Genomic DNA, 17,864 nt, shown 5'->3' on the forward strand with positions numbered 1-17,864 from the left:
ATCATTCTTCTTGACTCCTTCCAATGATTCACTCCCAGAGCAAAGTAGATGAAAATATTATCCTTCCCAGGAGTATTTCCATTTAAAAAAATCATCACAGTGGTAAAATAAACAAAGATCTTCCAATGAAACTTTAGGTTTTAATATTTGTGAAGAATATATGTAAATATGCCTGTATTAATGCAGAAGACATATTTATCTGGTTTAATTAGGGAAGACTGAGACATTTTTCAGTACTAAGGAAATCATATAGGTATCAGCCTATTCTATATTTTAATGTCAAGTAAAGGCTCTGAATTTTTGGAAAGGGTTCCCTATCTGTGATTCTATCATATGTTATTTATAACTCATCATTTCAGAGGATTGTCTGAGTGACTAAGAGATTAATTAGTTTGCAAATAGCCATAAAATTAATATGGAAGTAGGACTTGAACCCAGCTTCTTCTGACTATTTATTCTATCCTATTGCCATTTATATCTGAATCATATCCCATAGTGAAACTGCTACCTTAGAAGCCTGTTAAATATATTAAAAAGGGGATTTTTTTTTACACTTTGTTATTGGACTTACTGATATTATAGTTATCCCTTTAATACCTATTCATACTATATTTATATATAGCTATACATGCCTATGAATAAATATAAGATGTCTATATATATGTGAATGTCTGTGTTTATGTATATGTGTACAGGCTCATTTCTTATTCCTTTACAATTTATGGACTTTGAAAACAGTAATTATTTCATTTTTTGTAATTATATCTCATGGCACATAATGCATGCTTAATATATGCATATTGATTCACTGTAAACAGAAAGAAACCACAGTGCAGTATTCATGGGCAGTACTACTAAATGAACATCAAATTCAGTAGTATGAAGAGATATATTTTATGGTGACTTGAAAGAATCCCATATAGTTAAGATCTCAGAAAGGAACATTATTAGCCAAGATTCTAAAGATATTGAGGTGTCTTTCTTCTTTTCTTTCTTTCTCTAAAAGAACATGAAAAAAAGCAGCAGCTTTATCTCTTTGCCCTATACCTAGTTCTGATTATCTAAAACATTATAATGAATGGTATGTCATTCAGATATAGTCTAATCATTAGGAAGAACCAGGCAGAACCAGGCATTTTGGGCATTCTTTCTCTTTTAATCCTTGATATCAGTATTTCTTCTGACTATTTCCGAACTAATGAGATTTCTTTTCCACAGGGAGACAAAGAAGCTGAACTAGGCCTTCCTTTTTCTCCACTTTGTGATCGCAAGTCAACTCTGGTGGCCCAGTCACAAATAGGTAATGTTGACAACTGTGGTGGGTGATAGTAGCAGGGGATATATTTTCATCTTAAAAATCAATTCTGTAAAATGTAGTTAACTACATAAAGAAATCTTTAAAACCCTAGATAAAATAGTTTGAAGAAAATTCTAATACACTCTTCTCTTGTGTGTTTCAGAATTTTAAAGCTATTAAAATGCTACATAAATGTGAATTATCTATATCGCATGTAATTAGGAATACATTTATGCTATATTGAATGACCTTAATATTTTTTCTAATTTATATCAGCTGAACCTGATTTTTTATTATACGTTTCCTAAAACAATTCCCTATAAATAAAATTCTTTGAGAGGTATATTTATTCCAAAAGGTAGCTGAGCTTCTATATACCGGGTAGTAGAATGCGGATGATATTTGATGGGAAGACTTTTCGCTTACTTCTCTTTCTTCTTTTGGTGTATGATCGATGATATTCTTGATTTCTTTCCTTGCAATGTGAAGTGAACAGGATAAGCAAAATGAACATAAAAAGTACAATAAAGGGCCAGTTAATCTGACTTCCCAGAGTTATTATATACAATACCTAAATCCCTAAAACAATATTTGCAATATCTTAGGAGTCAAAGAATATTGAGAAAATTGGCTTTGACAACCAGGAAAGCATAAAGTTCAATGTTATTTTTTCTTCTTCTTAGGTTTCATTGATTTCATAGTAGAGCCAACGTTTTCTCTTCTGATGGACTCAACAGAGAAAATTGTTACTCCTCTTATAGAGGAAGCCATAAAAACTGAAAATTCTCCCTTTGCTTCAAACAGGTTTGACTTTTTTCCCCCTTTCTTTTCATTGTAATTTTTCATACCATATTATTTGTGACAATCTGCTTCAAGACAAAAAGGAAACTTTTATGGCACTTTTTATGTGATATTGCCACCTGGTGGCTACACAGTAAAGCAGCAACTGCTACTAATCAAAAACCTAGCACACACACAAATTAATAGGGTTATAGGCTGGTCATCTAGTCCAACCCCCTCGTTTTACAGATGGAGAAATTGAGACCTACATGAAAAGTGACTTTCCCTTTTGAACAGGTAATGAATAAAAACTGATGCCATCTACATCATATATTTTTTCTATAAGGAATTAACAAAAAAAATTAATTTCTGGTGAATTTTTTTAATGTTTGGATTAAGTATATATTTTGTACAGAATACCAGTAACATATATCTGATAGTTATTCCTAAATATCAAAAGTATAGTTCATTTTTCCCAAACAGCATGAAATATGCAAAATGAAATATAATTGATCGTAATATAATAAATACTAAATATTAATATAATTATAATATATAATTAATAATAATATAATAAATAAATATTAAAAAACTAAATACTTTCCATTATCTTCAGTGTTCTGCAATCTCTCTACATAATCTATTACAAGAAAGTACCTGTTCTAAAGGAATTTCCATGAACAAAAATAACAAATGAATATGTCTGTATATTTTTCTTGAAAATCCAAAAAGATCCAGAGTATTTTAAAAATGACTGGCATTAGTATTTTAAAGCTTGCAATGTAGTTTACATGCTATCTTTTTTGACATACTGAGGAAAGTGCTATTATGGTGATTACTATTATTGTTTTTATTATTATTATTATCATTGGATAGATGACAAAAGTGAGACAATAAATCTCAGTTTCCTCATCTGTAAAATGAAGGATTTGTTCTAGATCAGAATTATCCCACTTGTTAATGTCTAAGGCAAAATTCAAATTCAGGTCTTCTAAACTAAACTCAAAATTCTATCGACTATACTAGCTAACTGTCTTAAGACTCTGGTCTTTTGAAAAACAAGTTTTATACACACACACACACACACACACACACACACACACAAACACATTTTCTCCCACTTCTGAAAAAATTAGCCCCCAAAGTTGAAAGTTGAAAGGGAATTTGGTGACTATCTGGTCCTGACCTGTTTGGGTCAGATAACTTTTGGAAGAGATGGATAACATATGACCACCTTCTACTGAGGGAAGGTAAGATATGTGAAGATAAGCAAATAAAAGGTAACATCAGGGTTATCCTGCTTTTTGTCCATTATTGTATATCTAATGGGTAACGAGTAAAGATGTTGTATGAGTAATATATATGTATTTCTACACATTCAATTCATTTATTGCATCCATCTATTTTCTGAACCTTTAGGGTTTCATTTTGGTTTTTTGGAGTGACTTTACATTTACTTCCCAACTCACTTTATAAAAGAGGCAAACATGGTTAAGTGATTTTGTCCAGTGTCACAACTCGTTACTGTCTGAGGTAAAATTTGAACTCAAGAAGAGTCTTCCCGACTCCAGGTCTTACACTTTATTCACTGTACCTTCTAGCTGCCCACTCCATTTTAATGGGATATCATTTATATGACCACTGATGCACACTGTAATAATTTTAAATGTTTGAATGTTCACTTCACAACTCACAGACTCATTCAGTATTCCCCTAAATGGTATAGATGAGTTAATGCTTTATTCATACAAATCCTGCAATTTTCTACTCTGATCAAATCATATCTGGTATTCATGTTCAATTTGGGGAAACCCCACATTTTTATGAGGTCATTTACAAACTGTTATGAGCCCAGGGGGAGACAGCTGAGGAAAATCAGAGACATTTAGCCTAGAGAAGTGTTGGCAGGTGATCATAATTCCTCATGAATCAACTTTGTTCAAATATTGTCATGTGGAAATATAGACTTGAACTCCTTGTCACCAAGAAATAGAAATAGGAAGAGTAGGTGAAAATTGTCTAGCGTCAATCTACAGAAAAAATTCAAAATACTTAGAGCTCTCCAAAAGTGAAATAAATTGATTCAAGGAGATATAAGATCCCAACAACTAACAATCTTCTACTGGAATAAAATTTCCAGTCCAGTTTTTGGATTGACTTCAATATTAGCTTTTAACTGAGAAATTTTGTCTTATAAAGTCCCAGTGGAATGCAAGCTCATTGAGGAGCATGCAATCATTTGCTTATTGTCTTTGTATTCATTAGCATCTCAGATAAGGATTGGCACATAGTATATACTTGCTGAATGGAACTGTGGGCTTTGTAGAATCACAGAACTTCATAAGAGAACCAATGATCATGAATGGGGCCATCATTTGGATTTAATAATAGCATCTCTTTTTTCCAAATATGACTGATATTGATCTCCTTGGTGACTCTCATCATTGAGTTCAGCTCTAGACAAACTCTGTCATTTCATCTAAAAAGTCAACACCTTCTCAGGGTTAGATCCTGAGAGCCCTGGAATATGTAGCTGACTTTTGAGGAAGGCAAGAAAATCTAACAATAGTGGCCCTGTTTTTCTTGTAAACTGTCTTGTTTGAGGAAATTTCATTGATTCAATTTACAAGTATTATTATTATCTACTATGTACCAGGCATTTGTGTTAAGTACAGGAAATAGAAAGACAAAAGTTTAAAAACAATCCCTGCCCTTAAGGAGCTTACTTTTTATTGGAGGTAATTATACACACACATACACACACACACACACACACACACACACACACACACACACACAATTGTTTAGTTGGATCTATGACCCCTTTTGGGGTTTTCTTAGCAATGATATTGGAGTAGTTTGACATTTCTTTCAATGACTTGCCTCGGGTCACACAGCTGGTAAGTATTTAGGGCTAGAATTAAACTCAGGAAACTGAATCTTAATGATTCCAGGCCAGACACTCTACTGCATCACTTAGTTGTCAGCAAATAATAATTTCAGGGTTGGATTTCTGTTTTTTCTACGTATAACATATTTGTTTCACATAGAATGGGCGGGAGAGAGAGATAAGGGAAGGAAGGTCTTGTCAGATATTTAAATAATTTTTGAACAAAATTTCTTTTCTTTTGTAGCTCACCTAACATTGGATCTGTAAATGTTGGGGATGCTTTAAAAAGACTGACTATTAAAAGCAACATATCTGATAAGTCTAATTCCTCAGACTATTCTCTTGCAACAGTGGACCTGAAGGGCTTTAAGAATAACTTGGTGGACATCATTCAACAGAACAAAGAAAGGTGGAAAGAGTTAGCAGCACAAGGTATTCATGAATACAATTACATTTTTTCCATAGCAATGTTTCACCTCAATATATTGAATTATCCCCCACTTTACTGTCTCTGTCATAGCATGTTTATACTCTTTAGTGTTAAATAGTGCTCTCTGTCTGACCTCCCTTTTGCTCCCTTGGATAGTTTGCTGTTCTGTGAATGAAAAACTGTTCTGTTTAGTGGTTACTCTGATGAGATCTAGATTGTGCAAGGAAGAGTATACTTGATACAGAACCAATAATTCCTGTGCTTCTTTTAAGGCATTTCTAACAGTCTTTCAACATGAATAAAGAATATGACTTGAAGATTGAAGATTGGGTCAAGATGGGTTTAGTTGTGGTTCTAGCAAGGATGTGCTAAATAGCCTTGTTCTTGTCATTTCACTTACTCTCCTTCAATTTATCTATATATAATTCAACTATTTAAGGGGTCCTTTCAGGTTTTATTGTTCCATGATTTGCTTGTTCCTTGCATTTGAAATAAGAATTTCTTGTATCATTTCATAAGAGTTTGGTGCATTTCTAATTGCTTTAACCAGATCATCTGTTTGACTAATCTCTTATCTCCTGAGTTTGGGACTACATCTCTGGAAATTACAGTGCAACAAATCTAGCTTCTATATTGTGTGATATAATTTGTTGTTATATACTTATTACTATTCCAAATTGCTCTATAGGGAGGCTTCTTAAACTTTTTCCACTCACGACTCCTATTTCACGGAGAGATTTTTTGTGACCTCATTTAAAATCTGAGCTGACTACAAGTGTTTCTGGCAGTGTTTCTATATTCATAGTGTGAAGTGTGCATACTATGTGTTCAGAACCAAGACTATAGTGAAGTCTCATGATGCACAAGTGCTACCAGAAACACCTCAGATTCATTATGTGTTTCATTTTGATTTAATTTTTGGTTGTTACATTCAGAAACCCTTTTACCACTGACAAATTTTTCATGACTTCATATGAGGTTGTAACTTATAGCTTAAGAAGCTTTAACATAGGGAATGGGATTAATGAAGCCATGATGTCTTATACAAATTTTTCTCAAATTATTTTCATGTATTTATACTTCAAGTCTGCAGTGTGGTCTTACTGATGGGGCTATTCCCTCCAGTAGTATAGCAGTACATTTCCTCTTCCTACCCTGCATGGTTCTTGATCAAGTCCTCCCTAAATGATCCAGAGTAACTATTAATGAATATACCAAATCAATTCCTCACTATCACTGAATTTTATGCTAGAAAAGGGTAGCCTTTTATTAGTCCTTGACCCCTTATTACATGAGTGGCTCATCTGTTTCTCCAGTCAAACATTTCCTAAGTGCTGTTCTTTACCTCTTTATATTTACCTATCATGGATGTGACTGTAGTTAAGACAAATTAGGTAGGACTAGCCAAGAGGATGCTAGAACTAATGAGAAACTTATATTCAAACCAGTGCCATAGTTTAGTGATACTAATTATGCAATTCTCCATGATCTTTGGGTCAATACTTTTTTAATTCTTAGGAGATCATAGTATTCTATGAGGAAGAACATTTTACCAGATAATTCTAATAGAAATATTTTCACTAAGAATGATTACTATTGATAGCTATTATTGTAGTTAATTCTGGACAATAACAAAGTTTATATGATCAAAAAATTTTATGATGCTTTATCCTTTTTCCAAAGGGAACAAAAGTATATTAAAAAAAACATTTTTTAAAAAAATTAAAGAATTTAGAAGTTAATACACTAATAAAGTTCTGACATTAAACATTTTCTAATCATTAGTGTCCTCTCCTTTATCTAATTGATTTACATTTGTCTATTTCCATCTTTTATTTCATTTTTTCATTCCCACTGTCACCCCCAGAAGACTTCAAGCTTCTTGCCTATAGGTATTCCTTTATCTTTGCCTTACAGCCCCAGGGCCTACCATAATACTTTATACACAATTTGAAGATTGGTAGAAGGGAAATAAATTTAATTCAGTTTTGTTCTTTCTAGGATATAAAGTGCTAAAAAGTATCCTAATATGACTACAATAAAACACCTGGTACAGACTGGCTGTGTGATACTGCACAAGTCCCAAGACTTGACTTCTCTGTGCTCCAAGCAATGCTTTAAGAAGACAAGTTGTAGGGGCAGCTAGTAGTGGATAGAGCACCAGCCCTGAAGTCAGGAGGACCTGAGTTCAAATCTGGTCTCAGACACTTAACACTTCTTAACTGTGTGACCCTGGGCAAGTCACTTAACCCCAATTGCCTCAGGAAAAAAAAAAGACAGGTTTCAGAGGAGGTACCTATGAGCATTGATATAGGAAACTTCTTTGACCAAATGAAATCAAAAGTTGAAGTCAAAAGAAACAAACTAATTACTCAGTCTAGAATAACTAGGGAATTATTTAATTCTATTTCAAGAAAGCATAAATAATAATAGAAAAATTATATTCATGAATATCCATCTCTTCTTTGCTATCTTGTAGGTTATTCTTTTGTTTTATGCTGTGCATTTTTACTTTATTGTTTTCTCCCCTTTCTTCCCCCCATCTTTCCAGGGAGGCAACAGTTAAGCACAGATTAAATATTTACATATGCATTCACATATACATACATACATATATACAATTCACAGCCACACACAGACCCACATATGCATACATCTATACACACATATACACAGATTTACATGTATAAAAACCCACAGATACTATGATATACACATATATGTATGCATTTACCTATAAGTAGCATGCATCTAAAACAATATTAATATGTATAACTGTCCTATAATTAAATTGTTGAATTTTATTTTGTCTGAGATCAATGATTACTAGCCCTACTTTTTTTTTCATAATAAATTCTACTCCAGATCCTTGTTATAATCTTTCTATACATCTCTTTATTTCCTATCCCTCATAACTCTTCTACTTTAATTCTGCTTCTTAATTTGCTTTGCTATTACTTAATCTCTTCCCACACAGTGATCCCTCCTTTATCTTCTTCCCCTACCTTTTTCTTTCCTCTTTATCTCATTCCCATTAATCTATATACCTTTATCCTACTCCAATTAATCTAAATATCCTTCTGTAGACCACATTATCATATGCTATTGTTTTCCCTTTTCTATTAATATACATATCTAGAATCCATAACCATTACTCTCTATACATCCTTCTATACTTCATATTATTCTATTCTCTCCTCCTCCCCCCTTATTTCTTTATAGATTGTGAAGAATGCCCACCTTATCCCTTATCTCATGCCCATTAATCTACACACCTTGTCCCACTGTCATGAATTTCTACATCCTTGTATACTTCACATTATCCTATCTCCTCCTTCTTTTCTTTCCTCTTATTTCTTTACAGATTATGATGGGTGCTATACCCTCCATGGTATTTATGTAGTGTTGCCTAATTAACTCACATTCCTGATATGAGTAGGTTTTCAGAACTATAAGCTCTCCTCTTCCCTCTAATGCCTCTGTGTCTGTTCTTCCTCTGTACCTTACTTTTATAATTCCTATTTTTACCTTTTCTTAAATAGTTTTACTTTTTAGAGTCAGATCATATTCACCTTTGCCTGGATCTTTCTTTTGAACTGCCCAATAACTGATGTTAATCTTAAAAATGTGGTATACATTTCCATGTTAAAAAACACAAGCGATTTGTCTATGTAAAGTTCCTTGAAATTAAACTTTGATATTGGCGCTTATATGTTAAATTTTCTATTAAGTTCAGGCTTGATTGAGGCAGAATCTTGAAAATCTGAAAGTTTATAAAATGTCCATTTTTTTCATTCAATATTATGGATAATTTTGCTGGATATGATATTTTGGCCACAAACCCAGTTCTTTTGATAGCTAATGTATATGATTCTAAGACTTTTGATCTTTTATCATAGCTGCTAAGTCCTGTACAATTCTAATTGTAGCTCCAACATATTTGAATTGTTTTTTTCTCTTGTTTCTTGCAAAACTTTCTCTTTGATCTGGGTTTTTTGAAATTTTGCAATAATATTGCTATCTATTTTCCACAAAGGATCTCTTTGAGGTGGTGATCAATGTTTTTTTTCTATTTCTACTTTCCCTTCCTGTTCTATCACTCAATCTTCTTTTATTATTTCTTGCATCATTGTGTGAAGGTTCTTTTTTTTTTGCTCACAGTTTTCAATTTTACAATTATTTTTACACTTTCTCTTCTGGATCTGTTGTTTTTCTTATATTTCACATTCTGTTCTATTTTTCTATTCTTTACATTTTGTTTTGTTATTTCTTAACTTTCATAACTTCAATGGAATCCCCTTGTCCAGTTCGAATTTTCAAAGAATTATTTTCTTCTTTAAAACTATCTCCTTTTCAAGCTGGTTAGCTTTTTTTTCATAATCTTCTTGTTCTTCCTGGATGTTTTTTGTTTTTTCCTCAGTCTTTCTCATTTGATTTTTAAAGTCTTTTTGTGAGTTCTGTAAATTCTCTCTGGGCAGGGAGCTATTTAACATTACTCTTTGGGTTAAAAGAAGCTTTTTTTTACTTCAGTGTCCTCCTCTGAAAATGAACCCTGATCTCTCCTATTCCAATAGTAAGTTTCTGTAGATTGAGCTCATTCTTTTTTGCTGGTTCATTTTTTAAAAATTAGAAATATTAGTGTAAGCAATACTGGGATGGAGGAATGGTGCCTCTAGCTTCACTTCAGCTCTTTGCTCTGACCTGGAACTCCAGACCAAAAGCTCTTCCCTCTTGCAAGTACCCACTGCTTCTGCACTTAATAGGTATGCTTTTTCCTTCCTACCCAGCACAGAGTCTCATAAGCACAGCTGGGTCTGGCAATCCTAATCAACTAAGGTTCATTCAGTCTTCCAGGATTAAGGCCATGGACCTCTCCAGATGTCTGAGTTCAGGCTGAGGTTCATTCCAAACCCAGTTAGCCATACATAGGATCCCTACTTGGTGTTTCTACAGAGCTAACCTGGAGATGTTTGCACTTCACACTGCTTAATCTCTGGCCTAGGGACTTTCTTTAAATCTTCTTGGGATGTCCCAGGAGGACCTCTGCTCTGCCCCAAGTCTTCTTTGTTTTTAACTAGTCTGTTCACATTGAAGTACAAATTTTTTCTGTTTGTGGGGAAAATATGGAGAGCTTGAAATTTACTGACCTACATTGTCATCTCCCACCCCCATTAAATATTATTAATTGGTTCTACGAATCATTTTTACAAGGAATAGTGTTATTATTATAGAGGTCATTATTTTCACAGGAACTATGTCAAAAGTGGGCAACTAGCCAAAAAGAATTACAACAGAATTTTATAGAATTAGAATAGGGTGTAATTATTAGAGTCATAATGAACTCAACTAGGCCAAAGATACCTATATGGAGTGGGGAATAAAGTGCCTTCCTCCCTACAAGAATATGAGTATTGCCTAGGACTAGAAAAAAGCCACAGAGCACACATAGTTTCCTTGGGAATCTGGGAGAAGTTCATCCCCTCTTGTCCTGAGATACAACCATCTCATGATGAAGTTTCTCCTCGTGGAGAAAGGTCTCTTCCATCATGGCACTAATAGTATCTCACCCAACCAGAATGACCTATAAATAGGTCACCTGATTGAGGATTCATGCCAGAGTGAGCAATAACTGCTAGTTGATTTGTTAGTGAATAATCTTGACTTTAGGATGTGAGAGCCTCTGTTCTCCCTTACATACAGGATTAGAATTTCTAATTGGTGTTATATTATTTATAATGTATTAATATGACTGCAAAATGACTTTAAGACAGCTTCATAGATTTTGCCTGAATCTTAGACTATATGAAGAGAGGAGTATTATGTGAGTTGGGAAAGTAAGTTGGGGGTAGACTTCAAAAGTCTTTAATTGTTATCAGAAGATTTATTTTTGATCCTAGACTTGATGGGAAGTTATCAGATTTTATTAGATGGGGATAATAAAGTCAGATCTGTTGTTTAGAAAAATCACTTTGACAACTTGGTTGAAGATGCATTAGAGTGAAAAATGAGGCAGGGAAACCAATTAGGAAGCTATAATAGTCCAGGTAAAAGATGATGTGGCCTTCAATGGGGTGATGAATTTGTGAATAAAAAGACAAGAACAAGTGCAAGAAATGTGATGAAAGTAAAATTCTAGCCATCATTTGGATATGTTGGGTGAGTTTGTTTATAGAGCTGAGGATGACACTGAGGTTGCAAACCTGAGTAATTAGAAAGACAGTTGTAATTTTGAGAAGAATGGGGCAGCTCAAAAGAGGAATTTTTAAAATTCTGTCTTGAACATGTTGTTTGAAATGCCTATGAGCCACCTAATTCAAAATGTCCAACAGGGTAGTTAATATGGAACTGGAGCTCAAGAGAAAAGTTAGTATCTATCTATCTATCTATCTATATGGAAGATATCTTCAAAGAGATGATAATTAAACCCATAGAAGTTAATGAGATCATCAAGGCAGAAAAGAGGGCCTTAGGTACATCCAATGTCAGGTCATGATATACTAGCAAATAAGACTAAAAAGGAGTGATCAAACAGATGGGTGAAAAACCAAAATTCAAGCATCTTTTTCAAGGCATTTCTCTGAGGAAGGGAAGAGAGATAAAGGATGGTAAATTCCAGTGAGGATTGAGATTAAGGTCTCTTGGCAGACTCTAATTGGAATCCATGTAGTCAATTTAGGCATATCATAAAAATATACACTTTCAGTATGTCAAACTCTTCTCAGTCCTTTAGCTCACTTTGTAATAATTGTTCACTTTGAAATAATAACAAAATTACAAGATGGCTCTTGGGACTGAGAGGATCAAGTGTAACAAATACAAAATGCTCATAGCACAAATATGAAATGCTAGATGAGTTTCTTGTATAAATCTTTTTTCCCCATTCTGATGTTTTGGCCCTGGATACACAAAAGTATACTATCCTTCCTAAAGCTTCTCTGTAGATTCAATCCATCTTCCCACACTATTATCAAATCTTATAGAGTGGGATGGTGGACTTAATATCATCTCGGTGACAAGGAATGACACTGATCTAGTGAAAATTAGACAACCACTAACTATATACATTAAAGTTGCCATGTTGGTAGAAGTGAAATTCGGAGATCTCTCCCTCAAAACAAAAGTGAATCTCTATCTCTGTCTGTCTGTCTCTGTCTTTGTCTCTGTCTCTCTCTTTCTCATAGCAATGGGGAGGGGGTTTGATTTTTTAAAAATTTTCCCATTCTATCTGTCTTGTAGTTACCCATATACATGATGCCAACCCCATGAGGATATAAATCCCAAAGAGATAGAGACCATGTTATATATAGTAGATATTCTATAAATATTTTTTGAGTTAATGAACTTATCATGAGCAGATAATATAAGGGCTCTATTATTGATATTTCCATTTCTGATCATAGTAAAGAATGTTGATTTAAAGCAAACAGCATAGGAAAGAAGCATTTTTTTCCTTCTTGAAAAGGCCCCTTATCATTAAGAAATGTGTTTACATACCATATACTTAGATAGTTGTACCAGTAGTACCTTAACATGAAACTTATTGAATGAAATCATTCTTTCTCTTAAGAAAAAAAGGCTAAATCTTATACATAATTGATGGCCCAGGAGTTCAATATTCTGTAGCCCAAGGGACTTCAACTTTTCCCCACTCTGGGATTAATGACATTTTTAGGCCCTTAAGGAATTCATTTTACATGCTATTACCATAATGACCAAACATATGGGATTCTAATTTAGTGCCCTGATGTTTAATTAATATCCTGAAGTCCTGATAATCTGCCAGTGTTCACCTCAGTGAAATTTTAATGAAAATTATTCTATCTTGAATATATTTAAAAAGGGGACAGATATGACTGGAGAATGACAGTAGTGATGCTTGAAATGGTTAACATGTTTTCTTAGTTGTTTTGCTGTGGAAATAATTCTCCATATCTATTTTAGAACATTTTGAGGGGACCAAATATGATACAGATAATATATGGTGATGATATGGTCTGCCATGTCATCTACAATTTCATCAGTGTGTTATTATGCCTTTATTCAAGTAATTGATGAAAAAAAATCAAGTATAAGGTGAATCAATGATTGTTAGATATTTTTCTAGAAATTTATAACTGTTGGAGTACAAACAGCAAATTCTCAATTTGGGGGATTATAACTGCTCAATCTACAAGGCAGAACTTTAAACCAATGACACTTTATTAAAGGGTCCATAATTCCTTCTAATAAAGTAGACATCAAATCTTCTTCACAATCTGAGATGCTTCCTTCTTCTAGGTCCTTATTTTTTTAAGGCTCGATACCAGATTTAATACTTGAACACTCTAGAAAGGCAACACAGAATACAGAATCCTGGTTGGTTGATAGACCTTGCTCCAAGAGCCAAAAATGAAAAATCAACTAAAAAATAGTATATCAGGAGGGAGAAAAGGGTGTGTGTCTCTGTTTGGGCCATGCACAGGGCATCTACACTATTTGTAGTCATAAGGTGGTCATAAGATAGTCACCTGCTCATGTTGAACAAGAGAGAATGGTCTGAAGGGACAAAAATAAATTGGGAAACTTCCTAAGTAATTGAGTCACCTCTGCCATGCTGGGTTTGGACATGGGAATTTGAGTAAAACAGTATGAAGATATCTTTTTCAGCATTCTTATGATTATACAAGTAAGCTTCATAACTGGTAAACAAGTAATGAACATTACATTAAAATTAAATTTTGAGACCTATTATAAAAGGCCTACTCTAAGAACCTATTTTATTAAATTATCCCTATATGATTTTTGTAAAATTTCAAATTTGTTAATACTGAATGGAATAAAATAGGGGTTCAAATGAACCCCAAATGAAGGTTTTCACATATTCATTTATGTCTCTGATCAAATTTCTCCATCTTCTCTAGGAATATATACATATTCAAAAGTTTTGCTAAAAATCAAGGCAAAGTATATCCACATCATCCTCGTCATAAGCCTGTCAAAAGCAAACAAAAACAAAACAAACAAAAAAAGAGTGAACTATTCTTGTTTAAACCATGCCACACTTTGCTTGCCTATCTGAATATTCTCCAATTTTTAATGATCTACTCTAGAACTGTCCCAGGAATCCAAACATTTTCTTCTCTCTTGAAATTATCTGCACCACTACTTCCACATCCTTCTTAAAAAAGGATCACACTATCCCACTATCCACCCTAATGTGAAAACAGGGAACATCCATTATCATTGGTTTCTTTGCACTGATTTTGTACCGCAAAATCTCTCTTTCACTAACTCATTCTTCCCCCACACACACACACTCTTTGATGAGGAAGGGACCTTTCTAACTTTCAGGGTGAACACCTCCCCTAATATTTCTTTCATTAACACCACCACCCCCCACTCTTCAATCAATAATCCCTTTTCTTTTGGCTATAAACATGTTTAGATCTCAGGACATTAAAATAATCTTAATTTCTCTCAAGCTTTCTTCCTTTTTCTTTCTTCTCTTTCACACTCTAGAAAAAAAAAATCTTTCCACAGTTGTGGCTTCCTTTTTCTCTATAACTAACTCCTATACTGTGATTTCAAAAAACCATCCCCTCATTAGCTGATTAAAACTGCTCTCTCCAAGGTTACCAGTCATTTTTCAGTAACAAAATCAAATAGTCTTCTCTAAGTCTTAACTTTCTTGATCCCTCTCGAGTTTCTGATGAGTAAAAGAAGGTCTCAGTATTCTGAAAAACAATTTCATAACTAGAAAGGTTTAAGTTGCTATAAATACTAACTCTTATCTGAAAAAGAAGTCTTTTTTACAAAATATCTTTTGTGACATTTTGCTTGAATAAGGAAGAACATGTGAGCTACCATAGAAAAGAAGAATGGGAAGAAGGAACAGATATTTATTAAAAGCCTACTTTACACTAGGCATTATACTAAATGCTTTATCAAATCAAGATTCTTTTTTTGGTCATAGCTTTTGGGTAGTCCAATTATTCTTATATTTTCTCTTCTTGGTCTGTTCTCCAAATCTGTTGTTTTTCTTATGTTTCATATTCTGTTCTAAATCTCCTTATATTTTGTTTTATCATTTCTTGGAATTTTATATTTTAACTGGCTTTCTCTTGTCCAGTTCAAATTTTCAAGGAGTTATTTTCATTTTTAAGGGTCTGTATTTCCTCTTCTAGTTGGTTAACTTCTTTTTCAGTCTTCTTGTTTTTCTTGGATGTTTTAAATTTATTTATTTTTATTTTTTCCTTAATATCTTTCACTTGATTTTTAAATTCTTCTTTGAGTTTTTTTATAAATTCTCTCTAGACTGGGAGCCATTTAACATTACTCTTTAAGAAAGAAGCTTTTTGTTTGTTTGTTTTGTTTTTACTTCAGTGTCCTCTGAAGATGAATACTGGTCTTCCTTGTGCCCATCATAAGTTTCTATGGTTGGATTCTTTTTTCTTTCCCAGTTCATTTTTTTTTTTTTTTAATGAGAAGTATTAGTATAAGCCCCTCTAACTGTGGGGTAGGAGAATGGTGCCTCTCGCTTCACCTCAGTTCTCTCTTCTGACCTGGAACCTCAAGGGCTTCCTGTAAGTGCTGGCAGCCTGCATCATTCCTGCCCTGCTGCTTCTGCACTCATCAGTTGTTCTGGTCCCTTCTTGCCCAGGGCCTTGTCTCAGCAGCACAGCTGGGCCTGGTGTTCCTGTCAGCCCAGGTTCACTCAGCCTTTCTTGGACTCAAGCCAAGACTCCACAAGCTATCCAAGAGGTGGAAATGTCTGTGGTTCCTGCTGAGGCTCCAGCCAAACCAGGCTAGCCCCAGGGATCCCCACTAGGTGTTTCTGTGGAGCTAGCCAGGAGGTATTTGCCCTTCACAACGATTAATCTCGTCTGGGGTCTTTCTTTTGGTCTTCTTGGACAGTACCAGAAGGACCCCTGTTCTGCTCTAAATCTTGATTTTTTCATCAGTTTGTGTTCATCCTGAGGTGCAAATTTGTTCTATTTATAGGAGAAATCTGGACAGCTTGATTATTGACCTCATCCTCCATTTTCCCAGAATCCTCCTCATTTTTTAAAATTTTTTTTTTTATTCCCTTCTTTGAAACAGTTATAATAAAAGTAGCACTAGAGTGGCAACAAAAGTGGCAACTTTGCCACTAAACCCCTGCATGTCTTTATATAAATAATTCTCCCTCTCTAATGTGTGGTCTCCTGATTTCTAAAATAAGGCAGGTGGACTAGTTAAAAGTCACAGCTTACTTTAACTCTGAATTTCTATGATTCTATAATTTGATTGATTTTAACCTTTCAAAAACATATTAAGGAGCACAGGTTAACTATTCACCAAACAGCAAAGACTTTTTAATAAAAAGATCAAAAAAGTTTAACTAAAGTTAAACTTTATATGAAACATAAATGAAGTAAATGGTTTCAACAAAACAAAATTATCTGAAGAATAAAATATGACCAATCAATCAAGTTCAACTAATTCAGGTTAAGCCCGGAGAACAATGGACAAATCTATTCTGAACTATACACTGTAGACTTAATCTTGATTCTGAGACTCAAGATTTTCATTATATAAAATGGTATAATAAATTATATTTAGTGGGAAAATATGCTTTAATAATTTAAAAACTCTGGAAAACTTAAAAAGTAAATTCTATGATCATAAAATAGGAAAAATAGATGAGTCCAATAGATTGAGCCCAAAAACCAGAGTTCAAATCCCAATCCTACCACTATGTGATATTGGGCAGATAGATCATTCATTCCTGGGACTTAACTTTCTTTATAAGTAAAATGAAGGACTTGAACTAAATGACCTCAAAAATCCCTTTTCAACTCTCAAGCCATAATTATAAGATCTCTTTGCTTAAAAAAATATTTTTTTGGGAAAAAAAATCCTCCAAAAAGGTATTCTGTAAGATGGCTATTTATATTCAAAACTAGTGTTATTTGTGTGTGTGTGCATGTTTTTGAATGTATGTGTATGCATTTTTCCCTTCACTCACTCTATCATCATATTATGCCCATAAGGAGGCTATATCTGCAAGCATAATTCAGTAGAAAGATTTCTGGCATATTTTCTCATCTGATCAATAGGTACAATTACTGAGCTTACAAATCAATGCTAACGCTACTTTGGGCTTTTAAGTGGCTCAATTCACCAGACAGTGATCACAAATAAGCTCATCAATTTTTCATCATGATACCAATGCAATATATCATGTGTAATAGCAGTTTCAGCCCTGGGCCCCAAATCCTAGAGAACTTAGAGATATGGGGGGGGGCAGGAACCCAACACCCTGTAGTTTTGCATTTTATTACTAACTTTGCATTTAAAAATAAACAAACATATAATCAAGGTCAGTCTAGATCTTCCATTGTGACTCCATCTAATGAAATCTCTTCTTCATTTATCTTTACATCCTTTGTTTTCTTTTTTCCCCCTCAGTGTAAAAGTCATAAATAAAATTGTTTCCTTCACAGAAA

General features: G+C 33.8%; 1 protein-coding gene across 8 annotated transcripts in view; it reads left to right on the top strand.

Annotated features, from left to right (window-relative positions):
• PDE1A (phosphodiesterase 1A) overlaps positions 1–17,864 on the top strand; it is a 458,879-nt gene that overhangs the window by 396,042 nt on the left and 44,973 nt on the right. For all 8 annotated transcript variants that reach the window (XR_004233070.1, XM_031960368.1, XM_031960367.1 and 5 more), the window contains 3 exons: positions 1,219–1,300; positions 1,981–2,101; positions 5,212–5,399. Coding sequence is in view for 7 of the 8 variants with exons in the window: in XM_031960368.1 (XP_031816228.1) it covers positions 1,219–1,300; positions 1,981–2,101; positions 5,212–5,399 (391 nt within the window). In the remaining variant the exon portion in view is untranslated. The remainder of the gene's footprint in view (positions 1–1,218; positions 1,301–1,980; positions 2,102–5,211; positions 5,400–17,864) is intronic.

Source organism: Sarcophilus harrisii, chromosome 3 (assembly GCF_902635505.1).
Source record: "Sarcophilus harrisii chromosome 3, mSarHar1.11, whole genome shotgun sequence".
Classification (NCBI taxonomy): Eukaryota; Metazoa; Chordata; class Mammalia; order Dasyuromorphia; family Dasyuridae; genus Sarcophilus; species Sarcophilus harrisii.